Here is a 20,498-nt window from a genome sequence, read left to right on the forward strand (position 1 = left end):
ATGGCCACTAGCTCAGCCGCAGTCACTGTGGCGATCTTCCTCCTCGTTACGCTCTCCGCCTCCTACATCACATCAGCCCTCCGCCCCAGCCTCGGCGCCTGCCAAGCCAGTGGCTACTTACCTGGAAAGGCTGGCCACTGCGAGAGAAGCAACGATCCAGATTGTTGCGAGGATGGTAAGAGGTACCCTCAGTACCATTGCTCGCCTCCGGTGACATCGAGCACCAAGGCCGTCTTGACACTTAATAGCTTTGAGAAGGGCAAGGACGGAGGCGGGCCGTCAGCGTGCGACAATGCCTACCATAGCGATAAGGAGATGGTCGTTGCACTCTCCACTGGATGGTTCAAGAACATGGCACGTTGCGGCCACCGCGTTAAGATCACTGCCAATGGAAACTCTGTGTATGCAAAAGTGGTGGACGAGTGTGATTCTGTGTATGGTTGCGACGACGAGCACAACTACGAGCCACCCTGCCAGAACAACATCGTCGATGCCTCGCCAGCGGTTTGGAATGCCTTGGGTCTTGATCAGAATGTTGGTGAGCTGGCCATCACATGGTCTGACGGCGACAACTAGTCAATATTGATGTTGACATGCATATGCATTACCTTTCTGTGCGATTTTACATCCAGTGCTATGTTTGTACATACCGATTGTAGTTGATGTATTGTAAATATATACTTTTCCGGTTGCTACAATCTTTTTTTTTCCAATGTTCAGTCCTAAGGCAAGAGCGTTCTTCCTTGTTCGCATGAATCTCACTTATCCACGAATGACACCGCTACTCTCCTCACCCTATTCATTTTCGCCTCTTTTTCATTATTTTAATCTATAGTGGGTTGGGGCTACAATCACAATTACCCAACCAACATACTAGCAAAATATACTACTGCTAGTTTTGCATATCCAACCAATCCACCATGCAAGTTTTATATAGTTTTTGTGTGTGTCTCTTCTTTGTAGGGCACTGTATATGCACTTTTAGACAAAAAGAAGAAGCAGATGAGCAATTCGATGTGTACAGAAGCTTTGTGCCGGATTAGTTCCTAGACAAGAGTTTTATCAATGACGTGTATCGGCCAAAATGAAGTCAAAAGATCGCTGTAGAAGGACTTCAGAGCCGAGTTCCTAACTTTCTTTTCCCGATAAAGAGCATTTTATTACTTACTAGGACAATGCCCGCGCGTTGCGGCGGAAGAACTAAATATATTAACTTCAAAATAGGAAATGGAAAATTGCTCTAGCAACATGGCTGGATAAAATAATTTTTTACCTTTCTTCATAAATAATGGAGTTCATAAGATGATGCAGAAGAAGAACAAAGAATTCATACACACCAGGTGGTCGATCGTCAACGTCCTGGAGTGCTAGGCCATAAGAGGGAACCACCAGGCGGAGGTCTAGTCTCGATCGAGTACGAACTCACGATGACGTGTGATTCATGGCCGTGTTAACATGATTCAATGGAGAAGTAGACGAACCATTTTGATGATGGCCACGTCCGGCAACGGACGGATCTTCACCGAAGCGCTTTTTTCCTACCTCCATGGGCCATCGCCGTTGATTCCTAGGGCCAGCACCACCGTGCCCACTTGGCTACTTGCCGTATCGGCCACTGTATCATGTTTGGAGGTGGCTACGAGAGCTTTCTATTCATCATAGCTTAGATCGGTGTTGTTATCGATGGATGTTGTGGCGATGGTGCTGAAAATCAACTCGATGGCACGTCCGAGTCACACGAGGTCGTCCCGAAGCTGGGTCCAATAACACACCGAGATTGCTTGCGCCGCGTGAGCGCGGAAGCCCAAGCAGACCCAGATAGGAGCGGACAACGTGGCCAAGGAGGCCACCGCGGAGGTTGTACGTCTTCCATCACAAGGTCGAGGTTGTTCGCCGCTCCTTGTATCTTGCTCGTCGCTCAGGATAACAAAGTTGAAATACTATTTGTTTCTTTTCTACAATTGCCAATGTTCGTGAGGATTGACTTAATCAGATTTTTTTTTAGAGTGGACTGACTTCCTAACCCCATTGCTAGTCCTATTTTTTTAATATACCTATATTTTTGGGTTTTTTATAAATATTTTTTCTCCTTTTTTAGAAGGATGATGCAAGTTTGTTTAATTTGGGATACATGCAGACACTATTGTTTAGTACATACATACATTTACGTTTATATATATGCAAAATCCTTTAAATTTATTTTATTTTAATTAGTAAAATCCTTTTCTAGAAGGGTGGTAGTATAATTTAATTTTAATTAGTATTCAACATCGTTATTTCTTCTGTTGCCCCAGCCAGACCACGTTGTCGTCCCTGACCTCGTGTCTCTTTCTTTCCTCACTGTCCTCTCTGGTTGTCCCATCCCTCCAGACCGCACCAATTGAAGAGAATCTGGCCACAAACTCACAAAAATCGGCTCCAAGGTCTAGGCTAGGCATGTCGTGGATGGGCGGAAGCTGGTGCGGGCGTTGACCAGCTGGTGGCCGCAGCGAGCGACGCCCCTGCGGACAAGAGAGACGGCGGTGACGCCCGCTCTAGAGCTCTGCAGCCGTCCCCTCACAAACTCACGCCGTCGAGTTGCCCTCTCCGCTTGTCCCGCGTCTAGCAGATCTCCCGAACTCCCCTGCTTGCTGCAGCGCAGCTGTGCCGTCGACCGACACCTCGCGTCTCCGCTTTCCCCTTCCATCAATTGCCCGTCCGTCCCTCCTTTGATCGGCCACGCCGCTACCCAGCAATTCTCTCTCATTTACCGACGGAAGTTAATTTGTCCCTGATCATATCTTATTGAGCGGCTTGTTAATTCCAGGAGTATTGACGTATATAAATCAGCAAAATTCGTTATAACATAGCGAGGTGGGACTATCGAGCACAAAGTATTAGGCATGTCAGATGGGATTTACAGCTTTTTAGGGGTATGGCCCATACGCATCAAGATTGCTATGGCCCAGGCTAGATCGGGGATAGTTCGCAGCGGACACCCAGCGAGCAGGCGGTTGTTGGTTGAGAAGAAAACGATTGAACCGGTACGGTGGCACGGTGCATTATATGTTATTTGGTGGGAGGGCAGAACGGTCCACAAAAAAGCGTTGACCAAATTTTTTGGCAGAAATCTTAGCTCATTTATTATTAGGTATAGACTAGGACATTTGCCCGTGCGTTGCAACGGAAGATATCTTATTTAATAGTTGTGATGGGTGTGTTGGAGTTGTTTCTTGCTTCTGCAACTGGCATCAGGTTGCTCTACTGCATCTTTGTAGCGGGCAGGCTGAGTCACAAGGTCTGGATGGATGATTTCTTGTATCAAACCTTATTGTCTCTTCTGCCATTACTGCTTGACACTATTCCGTGCTTTTTTGTTTCATAATTTTTATCATAAATTTAGATGTATTTAGACATATTATTTTATAATTTTTATCACAAATTTAGATATATGATAGATTTTATGAATAGATATATTCAAATCTTATGTTCATATGTGATCGTGCTAGAGAGGTGTGGCGAGCAATTGGACTAAGGCAGTGATAGAGCCGACCCTCATTGACCGCTCTGTTTCAGTTGTATTAGAGGGTCTCGTATGCGGTGATATGCATATGCCCTCACCGATCAGCTCTGTGGGGATCAAAGAGCTTATTGCAACCTCTGCTTGGTACATATGGTGGCAAAGGCGAGAAATTAAAAAGGGTGAGTCGGTAGCTACTTCGGCAAGAACAACGTTTGCTATTGCGGGGTTGGCACATAATTATTACGGTGCCGAAACATCATCTGAGCAAAGGGTTCTATACTGGACCAGGCCGGATTCACATACATACAAGATAAATGTTGACGCTGCTTTCTTTCCAAATGGTTCAGGTGCAATTGGTGTTATGTATACCTGTTGTGTTGGAATCAGATTGCTTGGAGATAGTCAATTCGTTTAATGATGATAATGATCTATGGAGTCCCTATACGGCAATTTTAGCAGACTGTCTACATCAAGCACAAGCTATTACCAAAGTTAGTGTGAAGCATTGTTCCAGTGAAGCAAATGAGGTGGCTCACACTCTAGCGAAGCATTGCTTTTTAATAACTTATGTTGTAATTGGGACGATGATCCCCCTACTTTTCTATTGGATAGGTTATCGCATGATGTAAGGATCATTTGGTTTGAAGGTGGCAAGTTTTTTACGCACTCTTTTCCTCTCCAGGGTACCTAAGGTGACTGGGGGGTTTTTAATGAGGCGGCTTGCTTGCATAATATATGGTGATTTCAAAATAAAAAAAGATATATTCAAATCTTAGACAATAATTTACAAAGCCGAGTGAGTATAGTCATTGATCACAACGAATTTGTCTTCCCCTCGGCCGTGAATCCGTGGACTCCTAACAGCGCACACAAGCCTGTTGTATCTTTCTCCTAATCAGTATGCAAATGAAACTCAGCATGCAGCCATGATGACATCATTTCTTTCCGTTTAATCCCAAGGTTTGTTTCACAGTATCACCAATACGCAGTGCACGCAAACTCTTTTCGTTCTCCCTAGTTGTGAGGAAAAATTGAACAAATGTGCCTCGTTTGCTGTACACAAGGTGGACTCGTTAGCTTCCCACTATACGCGAAACTTCAGATACAGCTTATAGAAAGTTAGGCCACAAACAGCACGATGCGATGCATGGCCACAACCAGGAAGCCAATCGCAGCAACATGAAAGCGCGCGGACCGGACATGTGTGGCATGGTCCGAGAGCGCCGGCTGATGGAGGTCCCTTAATGGCGATGTTAGCGCACACTCAGCCAACGCGCTCCTCGCTGGCCGTGTCTCCACCGTCACCATAGCCGCGCCTCTGGCCGCCGGGCATAGGATCGCACGTACGGGTTCATAATGGTCTCGAGCCGACATCCGCACGGGTGCTGCCCGCAAGCTCTACAATCTACATAGGCATGGTCAGCATGCTCAGCCACACTCACTCTGCTTCTAGGTGGCCGCCACGGTCGCTTCCATACTCACGATGACTGCCGCCGCCGTCGCCGCCTCCCATGCTCTGCAGAGACGCAAAAAGGGTCGGGCTGGCTGGCTGGGCGACGGGAACATCTTCTTTGCCCCAGGCCCGTTGTCAGCAGCGTCGAACCGTAGGTATTGTTTTGCTTTCCGTTGCGTGCATCGAACATACGTTGGGTTGGTACATATATTAGGCTGGGGTGAGGCTGATGCGACAAACTCCTGGTCCGGTACGGTCCAGACTTAGTATAGATTAGCTGCACGGGTTGACGTCAGATTCCCGAGAAAGCACGGCAGAACCACGGACGAAACTAAAAATCAACCCACGTGGACGAAACTAAACGGACCGAACCGCGGAAACCTTATTTTCTTTATTATTATAGCACAATACCCGTGCGTTGCTACGGCGCCGCCATTCTCGACAACAAACTCAAAATGAAATTCTAAAAAAATAATAACAAAAACAACTTTGAGATAGACAACATAGTCTAATATGGTTAAACTTACATGAGCAAAGCAAGACAATCCCAGATAGATGACCTCCTGGCTTCTTAGTTTTCTGGCGTAATTCATCTGAACCACCTTGACTGATACTCTCATAATTTGACTTCGTATAATTGATTGCCCCGTGTTTTCCTCAAGCGTTGGCCTGCCATAGATGTAGTTAAAAAATAGATGACACTACACAATATGTTATCTTTAAGCTAATGGGTTTGCAACAATTTGGAAACGTGAATTTCATCAGTCATATTCAACAGACAGATATGTGTTCTAATAACCAGATAAGAAAATAACACTCATATGTGCACTATTTACTCACGGATGAAGGGCGAGAGAAAGCCAATAACTTAACATAAAATCCTCGCATGTCTCTATTAAAAATCTGCAGACCATCAGTTTGGTGTGGATGATGACCAGAAGGCTTCGTTCGTTTATTGAATAAATTTAGAGTTTGATAGCGATTAGGAGTTCCAAATCGCTCCAATCTCCACACAATTGTTGTTCGTGCGAGTTTATCTGAGAACGAACTAACTGAACCGGTACGTGGGTGGCAGTTGTGCAGTATTATTGAAATTGGTGGAAGGGTAAATCGGTCCAACGAAAAGTTGGACGAAAATTTTGGCAGAAACCTTAGCTCCTTTATTATTAGGTATAGACTAGCAAAAGTGCCCGTGCGTTGCATCGGGAGAGAAGAATCCCTAGATGTCGCATTGCCCACACTAATGCTGATATTTCTGAGATCTAGATGGGAACAGCTAGAGGCCCTTGAGCACGTGGGGAATCGGTGGGGTGCTTCTCCTATCCATACTGGCATCCCTGAGAGGTGACCCTCGATTAGTTTGGACGCGGGCGTAAGGAGCCTAGTGCTGACATGGGAGCCCATGGTCAAGCCTAGAGGTGTTGCTATAGAAGACAAAGTTCCATCGATTATTGATATCGTTGTCGGTGTGGGTTTGCGGCAGGGTAGTTCTTTGTTTTCACCAATGTTTCGATCACTGCAACAAATCTCTCTCTCTCTCTCTCTCTCTCTCTCTCTCTCTCTCTCTCTCTCTCTCTCTCTTTCTCTACAATGTTTGATACAATCTCGATACAACAAAAATATTCAAATGATATTTCTTAACAATTCATTAGAAAGCACTTGATCAAGATTTGAAGTATACCCATGTATTATGAAGGATTTTTCTTCCAACAATGACCACAGTAAATTGTGAGGTGTGTTTCAGATGTTAAGTTTTTGCACCCCACTCACATATATCAACAATCTCGATAAATTGCAAGGTGTGTTTAAATTGGAAATTCAATGTTGCTTCAAAGAAATTATATTCAAGATTCGCAACACAAAGAACCATTTATACCAGACCAATTGGTGAAGCAAAGCTACATAAAAACAAACATGCATATATACAATCCTGTATGCTGACATCTTATTCAGGAAAAAAAATAAAATGCCAAAATCATCGGAAAAACAGTTGACATCTTAAAAAGGAGATAGGGATCAAGAAAAAACATAAGAAACCAACCTCCATGCTTTTTTGGTTGATGGATCCAACGTTTCTTGGAGAATCAGGCAACATCCTCTGACGCAGGATTCTCAGAAATTCGCCCTATATCATTGTATAGCCCCACGGCTCCACCAACACAATCTCTTGTCATCTTATTTCTCACTAAGTACATTCCAACTTTATTGTGAGACATATACAGCAATCTCAAGCAATTCAATGGAACACATAAATATTCATAATCGAATGACTAAGAAATAAATAATTCAGAGTGGTGGCCACTAAGAATTATCCCATCAAACTTCTGGATCATTGCAAGTGCAAAAGAAGATGTGAAAATATTGATCTAACAACAATTAGTAGTTGAGTGGTAAATACCTATTTTCAGTTGAACTGAGCTGTCAAAAAACTTGTAGAGGGAAAAGCGACATCTGGCCTCCAGCCCCGCATCAGGCTCTACTACGCATATTGCAAGCCCTCATCATGTGCCTAATTCACGAGCAACAACAACACCTGAGCGTGATACATCTTAACATTAAAACGGACTCACAAATGTTGATGCTTGCGCTGAACCAAAGAGGAGCAGATTCATCTTCCCAAACAGTAAACACCGATGATGTAAAGTTCCAAATACGTCCTACCTTCTCCCCACTGCAATGTTCTAGTAGATTTAGAAGAAAAGAAATCCTACGAACTGCTACTGACTGGCTTCTCTGATATCTCGTAGATTATAGGCTTTGCCCATACTACTGAAACAAGCTTCATGGGGTTGTAGATGAAGACCAGTAATCTTTTCGCATTGGCGGCATGAGCAAAAAGATCTAGCCGCACCCAGCAGACGGACACTCGCTGATCGAGACACGATTAAAGGCTGTCATGATGCATAAATTGGTGGGGTAAATCTTGGGCTCCCTGGTCTGAATTGAGAGATCTAAAGGCTTTTGACCTTTGGGATTTTGGCCCGTATTTGAAATTCTTCATGGATGAAACGGATGCAGCCGCTGCAGCCACAGGGATGGCGGAGGGGTCCGGCCGCCTCGGTCTAGAGCCGCCAAACGCGGCACTGCTCCGCCTAGTTGTCACGACGTTGTCGAAGGCGTGGCTACAGAAGGCGGCGCTTCTCGATTTGAGGCGCGGCGGCTTCGGCCAGATCCGCCGGTGGTGTGAAATCGGGAGGAGTCGTTCTGCTCCGATCCGATTCGATTGAAAAATCTTCTCGCCGTCCATGGCGAATCGCTGCCGGCGCGGCCTCCTGGAGAAGCTCAACGTTGTATCCTTAGGGGTCCGACATGCGTGCGTTGGCCCTGGCCTCGGGCGACCTTAGGGGTCCGACATGCGCGTCACCTCGATTGCGGAGGCGTGCTCTGCGTCAAGATCGATGGCTATCCTGAGCCGTGGAGCCAATCCCATTGCTCTTGAAGATTGCGGCGGCTGGGACAATTAGGCTGTGGACGGTGAGCCGGGGCGGGATTATGAGGCTACTCGATCTGGATTCCTTGCGCGATGTCGTGACTCGTGAGCATCTCTGGACTGCCTGGTTCCTCGCGGATCCAGATCCAGCAACACCGCTTCAATTTTCTTGCGATTTTCCTCTTCTCGGTGGTTTATATGTAGGCAACTGAATCGTGTATGTTTTGGGATCCTCTTATTTGTCTTGATCGATCGACGACCCGAGCTCTCGGTTCTGTTCCTCGCTCTTGGTGGGAAGGAAGAAAAATAAGATCGAACCGGTATGTAATGGCAGGTGCAGTATTATGCGATTTGGTGGGAGGGCAAAACGGTCCAAAAAAAGCGTTGACGAAACTTTTTGGCAGAAACCTTAGCTCCTTTATTATTAGGTATAGATTAGGTATAGATATAGATATAGATTTTTTTAAGTATTATACCTGACCTCTGCATAATTAGGATGCACATAGCAGCATTGAAATCCCGTATAAAAGATATAAATCTACAAAGATGAACATGAATCTATAACATCTCCTAAGGTGGCACCAGACCAATTCTGAGATTATACTGCCACTCATATTGGGTAATAAACTCCCTCGTTGCGGTCCCCAACCGTGTAGACACCTCCGTAAACAGGCCGCGGTTCTCCATACGCTGCAGAGATGACCATGAATGGATCAAAGTAATGCACCAATAGATAATCCACATAAGAGAGCAATTTGTATCATTAAACACTTTATCATTTATACATAGCCAAGTGACCAAATAATGCCAAACGCTCCCACTCTAATAAGTAGTTTAAACTTATGATCCACCCCATTAAGTCAATTGCTAAAAAAAATAGCAACACTTGTTGGTGGATATAAGGTTGAACCTATTTAGATGATTGACCATATAGACCTAGCAAAATGATATTGGAAGAATAAATGTTATTGTCTCATCACGATGACAAAAAAAACACTTCTTAGTTCCTTGCCAATTGCATTTTGCAAGATAGTAAAGATCACCCCACGGTGAAGATACCATGTGAATACTTTTATCTTCAAAGGTATCTTCATACGTCATAAGTTCTTAAAATTAATTACCGACTATAAAGGTTGGATCAACGCATTATACAAGGAAACCACAGCGAATCTTCCATTCGCCATAAGGGTCCAATGAAATTTATCAGGCCCATGTGATGGTTGGATTGCAGCTAGTCTATGCAGAAATTCATTCCATGCTATTAACCTAGGTTCAATAAGATTTCTTCTGAACGTCATACTTGGTGGGTTAGATTCCATCACCTTGGCTAAGGTGTCACCCTTGTGATGCACAAAAATATTAGCAACACTTGTTGGTGGATATAAGGTTGAACATATTTGGATGATTGACCATATAGACCTAGCAAAATGATGTTGGAAGAATAAGTATTTAATTGTCTCATTATGATGACAAAAAAAAACACACTTCTTAGTTCTTTGGCAATTGCGTTTTGCAAGATTATCCTTAGTAAGGATCACCCCACGGCAAAGATATCATGTGAATACTTTTGTCTTCAAAGGTATCTTCATACGCCATAAGTTCTTAAAATTAATTACCGACAATAAAGGTTGGATCAACGCATTATACAAGAAAACCAGTGAATTTTCCATTCGGCTTGAGGGTCCAATGGAATTCATCAGGCCCATGTGATAGTTGGATTGCAGCTAGTCTATGTAGAAATTCGTTCCATGCAATAAGATCTCTTCTGAACGTCACACTTGGTGAGTTAGATTCCATCACCTTGGCTAAGGTATCAGTCTTGTGACGCACAATATTATAAAAGCCAGATATTTTTCTCGGAGTGTGGTATTACCTAACCATTTGTCCTCTCAGAACCTAATCTCAGATCCATCCTTAATAAGAAAGTACCAAATGGTAAGAAGTGTTTCTTCGAAACCATCAAGGACGCCCGAAAGTGTGAATCCTTAGGTTTCCATTGAACCTGAGGTATCGGTTCTGAGCCAACATACTTAGTTATAGTTCTAGATAGTTAGGTTATCCATACAGCTGCAACAATTTTATACGTGAAAATGGAACATAACATGAGTCTCTTGTAACCAAGGTTTAAAATAGTCCGCTATTTTTTTGCTAATAGCGTGCTATAGCATATTTTGACGGTTTATGCTAAAATTTAGTAATTTTGCTCGCTATGATGTTAGCTATTTACGAAACAACATGTTACATAGCGATAAAACATCATAGTATTAGCTCGCTATTTTCTACAACCTATTGTTACAAGGTTTTGATTTTTTTCTCGTTAGGAAGATAAGAAATTTTCTTTTGTTTGTTGTGGTGATGAACATCAATTTGTTGTTTCCTCTTCTGAATCGGAAGATAATACCGGTAACACTGATATTTTTAATAAATAATTTATACTATGTCGTTGCCTCGGGAAATATTGATGGTAGGCTTCTAAAAAATTGGAGAACTATTTTTGTATGTGATTATGTATGTATGAATATGTCATTTTTGGGTTGAAATTCTTTATTTTTACACTTTATCTGGTATTTTTCAAACCGCTATTTGGAATGTAGCACGCTATTAACGCGATATAGCGTGCATAGTATTTGGAGGATGCCACTGCTATTTCTTTTAGCACGCTATTTTAAACGGAGAGAAGTCCAATTTACCCCCTAAACTCGTCTCAAAGTTCAGATTACAACCCTCAACTTTACTTGGTTCAATCTTCAACCCTGAATTCTATAAACCGTTCGGAATTGGACCTTCTACCCTTTTTTGACATGTTTTGAACCGGTTTTTCTCGCCAGTTAGTGGGTTTCTTCCTATATACAGGGTTGAAAGTTGAACCAAAGTAAAGTTAAGGGTTGTAAGCTGAACTTTGAGACAAGTTTAGGGGGGTAAATTGGACTTCCCTCTTTAAACCGTTGCTTGTAACTAATTCCCTGTATTTTTAGCTCATCAGCTAATCCTATAGATTGTGCATATTGTATTTATCTAGGACCTAACTGTAATTGTACCTAAACCCTAATTGGCTTGAGTGCCCAATATATAAACACAGGAACCCCACGACCTTTACCGTGCGAGGCTCCCCCAATACCGTTCTACATGGTATCAGCCTAACCAAACCCTAAAACCCCGATCCTCTCCACCGAGCCGTCGCCGCCGGGTCTAACCCTAGCCGCCGCCGCCGCTCCTTCTTCCGCTGCCACCGATGGCCACCTACCCGAGCGCCTTCTCCCCGGCCTCTAGCGCCAGCATCCCCGCCAACAACGGCGCCCCCAGCACCCTGCCCTCCGGCAGCGCACCGCGCCAAGTCGGCCCCGTCGTCCTCTCCTTCGACGTCGGGAACTACACCAAGTGGGCGATCTACATGCGCGTCTCTCTCGGTCGCGCCGGGCTCATTGGCCACGTCGACGGCACTACCGCGGCCGCCCCACTGACGCCGCGTGGGCCTCCGCAGACTACACCGTTCTCAACGTGCTGCATGCCGCCATCGACGAGGACGTCGCCGACATGGTCCTCTCCCGCGATCAGACTGCGCACCAGCTGTGGCTCGCCGTCCTCGAGCTCTTCTCCGCCAAAAAGGCCAGCAAAGCCATCTACCTCGACTTCGACTTCCGCCAGCTGGTCCAGGGCGCCTTTTCCATCACCGAGTACTACCGGAGCCAGAAGAAGATCGCCAATGCTCTCTCCGAGAACGACTCCCCTGTATCGGATCACGCGCTCGTCCTCAACACCATCCGCGTTCTCGGGCCCCGCTTCTCCTCCGTGGCCACGGTGATCTCCATGATGGACCCGCTGCCCACCTTCCTCCGCGTCCGGAGCATGCTCCTTATGGAGGAGATGCAGCAGGCCAACACCGCCACCACCGCAGCCTCCACTGCCCTCGTCGCCCAAGCCCGCCCCCAGCAGGTGGCGTGCACTGGCCCATGCTGCCGCAGTGACTCCAACGCCGGCAAGTCCAAGACCACTACCAAGCCCAAGGGCAAGACCGGCGGCAAGCAAGGTGGTGCTTCACGGGCAGCGACGCCCGCCCCCACTGGACCATGGGTGTGCTTCTCCCCGGGAGTTGTGCCTTGGCATGCACCCTCCAGCCCTGGCATCCTCGGCCCTCGACCCCAGGCGTACTTCACCTCGGTGCCCACGGCCGCGCCCGTCTACCAGTCCGTGCCCGCGTCCTCCTCCTCGCCAACCTGGGACAACGCTGGGCTGATCGCCGCCCTCAACAGCCTCTACGAGCAGGGCGGCTGGGTCATGGACTCCGGCGCTACCTCCCACATGACCAACGACGAGGGTAACATCCTTTTTTCTGCACCACTCTCCACTTCACATTTTTTTACTGTCGGCAACGGCTCGTCCGTCCCGATATCCTCGTCGGGTTACACCTCCTTTAGGTCTCCCTCAGGACAAATCTTTAAACTCAATCATGTGTTTCTTGTTCCTCACTTAATTCGCAATCTTTTGTCTATTCGCAAATTCACTCGAGACAATTCTTGTTCTGTTGAGTTTGACGTTCTTGGTTTTTCTGTGAAGGAACTGAAGACTCGTTGCGTGATCCTTCGCTGCAATAGTGAAGGGGATCTCTACATGTTTCCTGGCCGTTCGCGTCGTGCTCCACCCACCGCTACGGCCATGCTCGCCTCCGCCTCCGCTGACCTCTGGCACCAACGACACAGACATCCTGGTCTAGATGCTATGTCGGCACTGCAGAAATTATACTTAATTCAGTGTAATAAAGCTAGGCCCACGTCCGTTTGTCACGCATGTCAACTTGGCAAACACGTGTGTCTACCGTTTAGTTCGTCAACTACAACGTCTAGTGACAAGTTTGATTTGATACATTGTGATTTATGGACATCGCCAATTATAAGCAATTCTGGTTTTCGCTATTATCTTGTCATTGTCGATGATTACTCTCACTTTTATTGGTCTTTTCCGCTGCGTCAAAAATCTTGTGCTGCCCGCACCTTGGAAACTTTTTTCGCATATGCTCACACTCAATTTGGCACCCCCATACGCTCCCTCCAAACGGACAATGGTACCGAGTTCCTCAACAAACGTGTTGATACTCTTCTCTCTACACACGGTACGACACTCCGTCTATTGTGTCCATATACCTCTCAACAGAACGGCAAGGCTGAGCGCGCGATTCGCACCATCAATGACACGATGCGCACGCTCATGTTCCATGCTAATTTTCCTGAGTCGTTTTGGCCTGAAGCTTTGGCCACGGCCAAGGCCACGTTTCTTATAAATCGCCGACCATGCAAGTCCATCGGTTCGTTAATTCCGTTCACGCGTTTCCATGGCCGTCCTCCTCCATACAAACACTCTCCGGGTCCTTGGCTGCCTCTGTTATCCCAACGTTGCATCCACGGCTCTTCACAAGCTTCGACCTCGTTCCAAGCCTTGTGTCTTCCTCGGCTATCCCTCTCAACACCGTGGATATCTCTGTTACGACATCTCCTCAGGAAAAATAATCATCTCCCGACATGTTGATTTCGATGAGTGATGACCCACAAGTATAGGGGGTGTATCGTAGTATCTTCGATAAGTAAGAATGTCGATCCCAACGAGGAGCAGAAGGTGTTGACAAGCAGTTTCGATGAAGGATTCACTGTAAATGCTCACAGACAAGTATTCGGGGGTTTTGATGTAACGGATGAATAAAGTACGAGTAAGTAAAGTGCGAGAGTAATAATTGCAGCGAGTGGCCCAATCCTTTTTAGCACAAAGGACAAGCCGGTTTGTTTACTTATAATGACCAAACGTTCTCGAGGACACACGGGATTTTAGTCTAGTGCTTTCGCTACATACGGCTAATTAATCTTCATTGTTTTGATAAGTGTTGTGTGGATGAACCTATGCTAATGTACCGCCCTTCCTAGGACTAATACATACTTGTGATTATACCCCTTGCAAGCATCCGCAACTACAAGAAAGTAATTAAGATAAATCTAACCACAGCCTTAAACTCTGAGATCCTGCTATCCCTCCTGGCATCGATATACCAACGGGGCTCGGGTTTCGTCACTCCGGCAACCCCGCAATTGGCAAACGAGTACAAGATGCATTCCCCTAGGCCCATAAAGGTGAAGTGTCGTGTAGTCGACGTTCACACGACACCACTAGAAGAATAACACCACAACTTAAATATCATAACATTGAATATTACTCAACCATACTTCACTACTAACATTTAGACTTCACCCATGTCCTCAAGAACTAAACGAACTACTCACGAGACATCATATGGAACATGATCAGAGGTGATACGATAATGAATAACAATCTGAACATAAACCTTGGTTCGACGGTTTCACTCAATAGCATCAATAACAAGTAGAAATCAACACCGGGAGAGTTTCCCCTATCAAACAATCAAGATCAAACCCAAATTGTTACAGCGGTGACGAGGTGCAGCGGTGGAGACGGTGGTGATGATGATGAAGATGATGGTGATGGTGATGGAGATGATGTCCAGCTCGATGACGGTGACGATGGCGTCGATTTCCCCCTCCGGGAGGGAATTTCCCCGGCAGATCTCAGCCTGCCGGAGAGCTCTTTTCTCTCTGGTGTTCTCCGCCCCGCAGAGGCGGCTGTGGCTCTTCGCGACGTATCCCTCGAGCTTAGGTTTTCGGGACGAAGGAGTACGCGAAGAAAAGGAGGCGAGAGGGGGTTGTGGGCCCCCTCCTCACAGGGCGGCGCGGCCAGGGCAGGGCCCGCGCCGGCCCGTGAGGGGGCCCATGGCGGCCCTCCTCGGCTCCCCCTTCTGGCTCCCTTCGTCATCTGGAAAAATAGGATTTTTCGTATAATTCCCGTCAATTGTTGATCTTCCGAAATATTGCATTCTAACGGTGCTTTTTCCAGCAGAATCCTGGCTCCGGTGTGCGATCCTCCAATAATCATGAAACATGCAAAATAGATGAAATAACATAAGTATCATCTCCAAATATGAAATATATCAATGAATAACAGCAAATTATGATATAAAATAGTGATGCAAATTGGACGTATCAACTCCCCCCAAGCTTAGATTTCGCTTGTCCCCAAGCGAAACCGAACTCGGTAAACGGGACCACATGTTTATGGAGTGAAGAGTCGATAAATCAAATACGGACAAGAAGCATCATATTCATTCACACAAGACATTCTAGTAAACAACTTCCTCATATAACTCAACTTGAAATAAGTATAAGGTAATCACAAATAAAGGTGCATAAGAAATCATAATTGGTGATGGCAAACTTTGTTCTTGGTCAGAGAACAGTTAACAGATTATACTTCTTAAGCAGCACTCTCATGTTAAAGTTTATATGGCTCATCTTGCATACTCAATCGTAGTAATCATTGATAACTTTCAAAGCTATATTCATTCAGATAAAACTTGTACTAAACAAGGAAGAGTAAAAGCATGATGAAATAAATCACAATATAATGGTTTGATCACAACAACTCAAATGCTTGCTTGAGATGGAGGGAAATAGGTTTACTGACTCAACATAAAGTAAAAGACAGGCCCTTCGCAGAGGGAAGCAGGGATTAAATCATGTGCTAGAGCTTTTTCAATTTTGAAATCACATAAAGAGAATAAAAGTAATATTTTGAGAGGTGTTTGTTGTTGTCAACGATCGGTAGCGGGTACTCTAACCCCCTTGCCAAACGGACCTCCAAAGAGCGGCTCCCATGAAGGATGTTATCTCTACCGAGCAAGGTAGATCATCCCTCTTCTCTTTTGTTTACACATGTACTTTAGTTTATTTAAGGATGACACTCCCCCCAACCTTTGCTTACACAAGCCATGGCTAACCGAATCCTCGGGTGCCTTCCAACAATCTCATACCATGGAGGAGTGTCTATTGCAAAATTAAGTTGCTTACCGATGAATCGAGCAAAACATGTGAAGAGAATTATTAATGAAAGTTGATTAATTGGGGCTAGGAACCCCGTTGCCAGCTCTTATTGCAAAATTATAGGATAAGTGGATGAAGCCACTAGTCCATTAGTGGAAGCTGCCTAACAAGACTGAAAGATAAAACACCACATACTTCCTCATGAGCTATAAAACATTGACACAAATAAGGAGTAATAAAGTTTTGAATTGTTTAAAGGTAGCACATGAAGTATTTACTTGGAATGGCAGGAAATACCATGCAGTAGGTAGATATGGTGGACACAAATGGCATAGGTTTGGGTTCAGGTTTGGATGCACGAGAAGCATTCCCTCTCAGTACAGGTCTTTGGCTAGCAAGGTTAATTAGCAAGCATAAGAGTTGAGGGAAAACAAACGAATATACATGTGATAGACATAAGCATGCATCTTTCTTGTAAGCACAAACAATTTTAACTTCAGAATAATAAGCTATGAGCTAACAAGAATGGAAGACAATGAAACAACTATATGTATTTCTCTTTTCTACTTAAACCTCAAGGTGTTGTTGCTATTGACCAATGCTAAGTTTGCCAAAACCAAATAGATTTACTCAATGCTCCCAAAGTGGTACCAATACTAAAATCAAGATCAATCATATAATAGAAATTGCAAACTAAAATAAGGTGTGCAATATGTAAATGATAAGACTTCTCATTAATATTTCATAATGATAAATCACACCAAGGGATACATAGACAAACTAAAGGAGAGATACTTCCACACTGCAACCCATCTTATATGATAACTTCCCTACTCATGATATGACACTACTTGATAGTAAAAAGTAAAAGGTAGTGATGATGTGATACCGTGGCACTCCCCCAAGCTTGGAACAAACCAAGGGGATGCCAATACCGATGATGAATTACTCCTTTGGCGATGGTGGTGATGAATTCCCAACAAGCTTTTCCACAAGCTCCTGAAGTTCATCAATCTTGTACATGAGGTTGCGGATCATCTCTGAATTGTGCTCGACGCGATTAAGAAGTATGTCCAACGGCGAGTCCCAATTCTTGGAGTTATTTCCCCACTCTTCAGCTTCAGGCTTCGTCCTTCCTGCAGTGTTAGAACGATCTGTATCCCAATTGCTAGGCAATGCTGCCTTGGGAGTCCTTTCAATTTGATTATTGTAGATTAGATTGCGGAAGGGATGGTAAGTGCCCGAAGAAGATGTCTTTGGAGCTAGGTAATGACGTGGAACTCCTCCTCCGGTGCTAATCCGTGCACTCTTCTTGGCGTTGAACGGGTTTGACACCACTCCGATGCTTGCAATGGTGGTGCGCGGGCGTACTCGCGGAACTTCTTCGACTTCCTCATCATCCTCCTTGACTTCTTCCTTCAACTCGGGGTCTTGGATACCTTCCTCCGAAGGCTCCTTGTCCTTGTTGTTGGAGACCATGGTGCTCCTAGATTGAAAATAGATCCTGGCAGAAACAGCTCGAAACAAAACACGTCGAGAAAACGATATACGGACCTCCAGGGGTCCGGGGGATTATATAGCAGGAATTTTCGTAACAAACGGAAAGTACCAGGTCGAACCAGAGTCGGAGAGGGACAACGAGGCGGTGTCCTCATAGGGCGGCGCAGCCAGGCTGGGGCCCGCGCCGGCCTGTGGGGGCACCTCCTCGTGCGCCTCCTCCACTCCGTTTCGATCTCGTAATTTTTCATATTTTCCAAAAACAGCAAAAACATTGTTCGGAAAGTAAATCGCGAACTTTTTATTACCTGTACCGTTACCTATTCAAAGTCGAGTTCTGGCGGATCGTCAATTTGACCTTTGATGAAAGCCTCCGGTGTTTCCACTCGAATAACATCAACATCTACATTATAAGAATCACCCGAGATATAATGCTTGAGTCTTTGTCCATTCACCACTTGCGTGGCATTGCCTTGGAGAGAACTAATTTTAATTGCTCCCGAACGATACACCTCCTCAACAACATATGGTCCTTCCCATTTCGAGAGTAATTTCCCGCAAAGAATCTGAGACGAGACCGATACAATAGGACTTTATCCCCAATATTAAACTCTCTTTTGATAATCCTTCTATCATGCCATTTCTTAACTTTCTCTTTAAAGATTTTAGCATTTTCATAAGCTTCACTTCTCCATTCATCTAAAGAACTTAATTGCAGCAACCTCTTATTACCTAGCTAGTTTAAGATCTTTATTTAGTTCTCTAACGACCCAATAAGCCTTGTGCTCTAGTTCTAAAGGTAAATGACAAGCTTTTCCATAAACCATTTTATAAGGTGACATTCCCATGGGGTTTTTATAAGCAGTTCTATAAGCCCATAGTGCTTCCTTCAATTTACTAGCCCAATTCTTTCTAGTTTTATTAACGAGTCTTTTGCAAGATAGATTTAATTTCTCTATTTGATAGTTCTACTTGCCCACTAGTTTGAGGATGATAAGCGGAAGCAATTCTATGATTAATACCATATTTAGCAAGAGTTTTTCTAAATCCTCCATGAATAAAATGAGAACCTCCATCTATCATAATATATCTAGGAACTCCAAATCTAGGAAAAATAATGTCTAAAAGCATTCTTAAAGAGGTCTCACCATCGACACTTTTTGTAGGTATGGCTTCCACCCATTTAGTAACATAATCAACAGCAACAAGTATATGAGTGTTACCTTCTGAAGAGGGAAAAGGTCCCATGAAGTCAAATCCCCAACAATCAAATGGTTCAATAACAAGAGTATAATTCATAGGCATTTCATTGCGTCTGGATATATTACCAACCCTTTGACATTCATCACAAGATAAAATAAACTTCCTTGCATCTTTGAAGAGAGTTGGCCAATAAAAACCTGATTGTAGAACCTTTTGCGCGGTTCTATCTCCGGCGTGATGTCCTCCATAAGCACTCCCATGACATTTACTCAATATCTCTTGTTGTTCATATTCGGGAACACATCTTCGCAGAATACCATCCACTCCTTCTTTATATAAGTGTGGGTCATCCCAAAAATAATGCCTCAAGTCATAAAAGAATTTCCTCCTTTGCTGAGCTGAAAAGGTTGGAGGCAAGTACTTCGAAACAATAAAGTTAGCATAATCAGCATACCAAGGACTGTCTCGCGAGCTCACCTTTATTACAGCCAATTGTTCATTTGGAAAACTATCATTAACAAGAACAGGATCATAAGCAATATTTTCCAATCTAGACAAATTATCAGCAACAGGATTATCAACACCTTTCCTATCTACAATATGTAAATCAAATTCTTGCAACAGAAGTACCCATCTAATAAGCGTTGGTTTAGCATCTTTCTTCGTCATAAGGTATCTAAATGCAGCATGATCAATATGAATAGTAACTTTTGAATCAACGATATAAGATCTAAACTTATCACAAGCAAAGACTACAACTAACAATTCTTTTTCAGTAGTAGCATAATTTCTTTGAGCAACATCAAGAGTTTTACTAGCATAATGAATAACATTCAATTTCTTATCTACCCGCTGTCCAAGAACAGCGCCTACAGCAAAATCACTAGCATCACACATAATTTCAAATGGTAAATTCCAATCAGGAGGTTCAACTATAGGGGCAGTTGTTAAAGCTTTCTTTAGAGTTTCAAAAGCTTCCTTACAATCATCATCAAAAACAAAAGGTACATCTTTTTGAAGAAGATTAGTAAGAGGCTTTGAAATCTTAGAGAATTCTTTAATAAATCTCCTATAAAACCCAGCATGACCAAGAACACTACGAATACCTTTAACATCCCTAGGATAGGGCATCTTCTCAATGGCTTCAACTTTAGCTCTATCAACTTCAATACCTCTCTCGGAAATTTTATGTCCCAATACAATTCCTTCATTAACCATAAAGTGGCATTTCTCCCAATTAAGAACAAGGTTAGTTTCTTCACATCTCTCGCAAAACTTTATCAAGGTTCCGCAAGCAACTATCAAAAGAATTCCCATAGACAGAAAAAATCATCCATGAATACTTCTACAATACTCTCACAAAAGCCATGAAAAATAGCAGACATGCATCTTTGAAAAGTAGCAGGAGCATTACATAAACCAAAAGGCATACACCTATAAGCATAAGTTCCATAGGGACAAGTGAAAGTGGTTTTCTCTTGATCTTTAGTTTTAACAGCAATTTGTGAGAACCCAGAATAACCGTCAAAAAAGCAAAAT

General features: G+C 44.1%; 1 protein-coding gene across 1 annotated transcript in view; it reads left to right on the forward strand.

Annotated features, from left to right (window-relative positions):
- LOC124647851 overlaps nucleotides 1-20,498 on the forward strand; it is a 39,424-nt gene continuing 18,926 nt past the window's right edge. The window contains exon 1 of the mRNA XM_047187715.1: nucleotides 1-575. Coding sequence (XP_047043671.1) covers nucleotides 1-575 — 575 coding nt within the window. The remainder of the gene's footprint in view (nucleotides 576-20,498) is intronic.

The sequence above is a fragment of the Lolium rigidum genome, chromosome 4 (assembly GCF_022539505.1).
Source record: "Lolium rigidum isolate FL_2022 chromosome 4, APGP_CSIRO_Lrig_0.1, whole genome shotgun sequence".
Classification (NCBI taxonomy): domain Eukaryota; kingdom Viridiplantae; phylum Streptophyta; class Magnoliopsida; order Poales; family Poaceae; genus Lolium; species Lolium rigidum.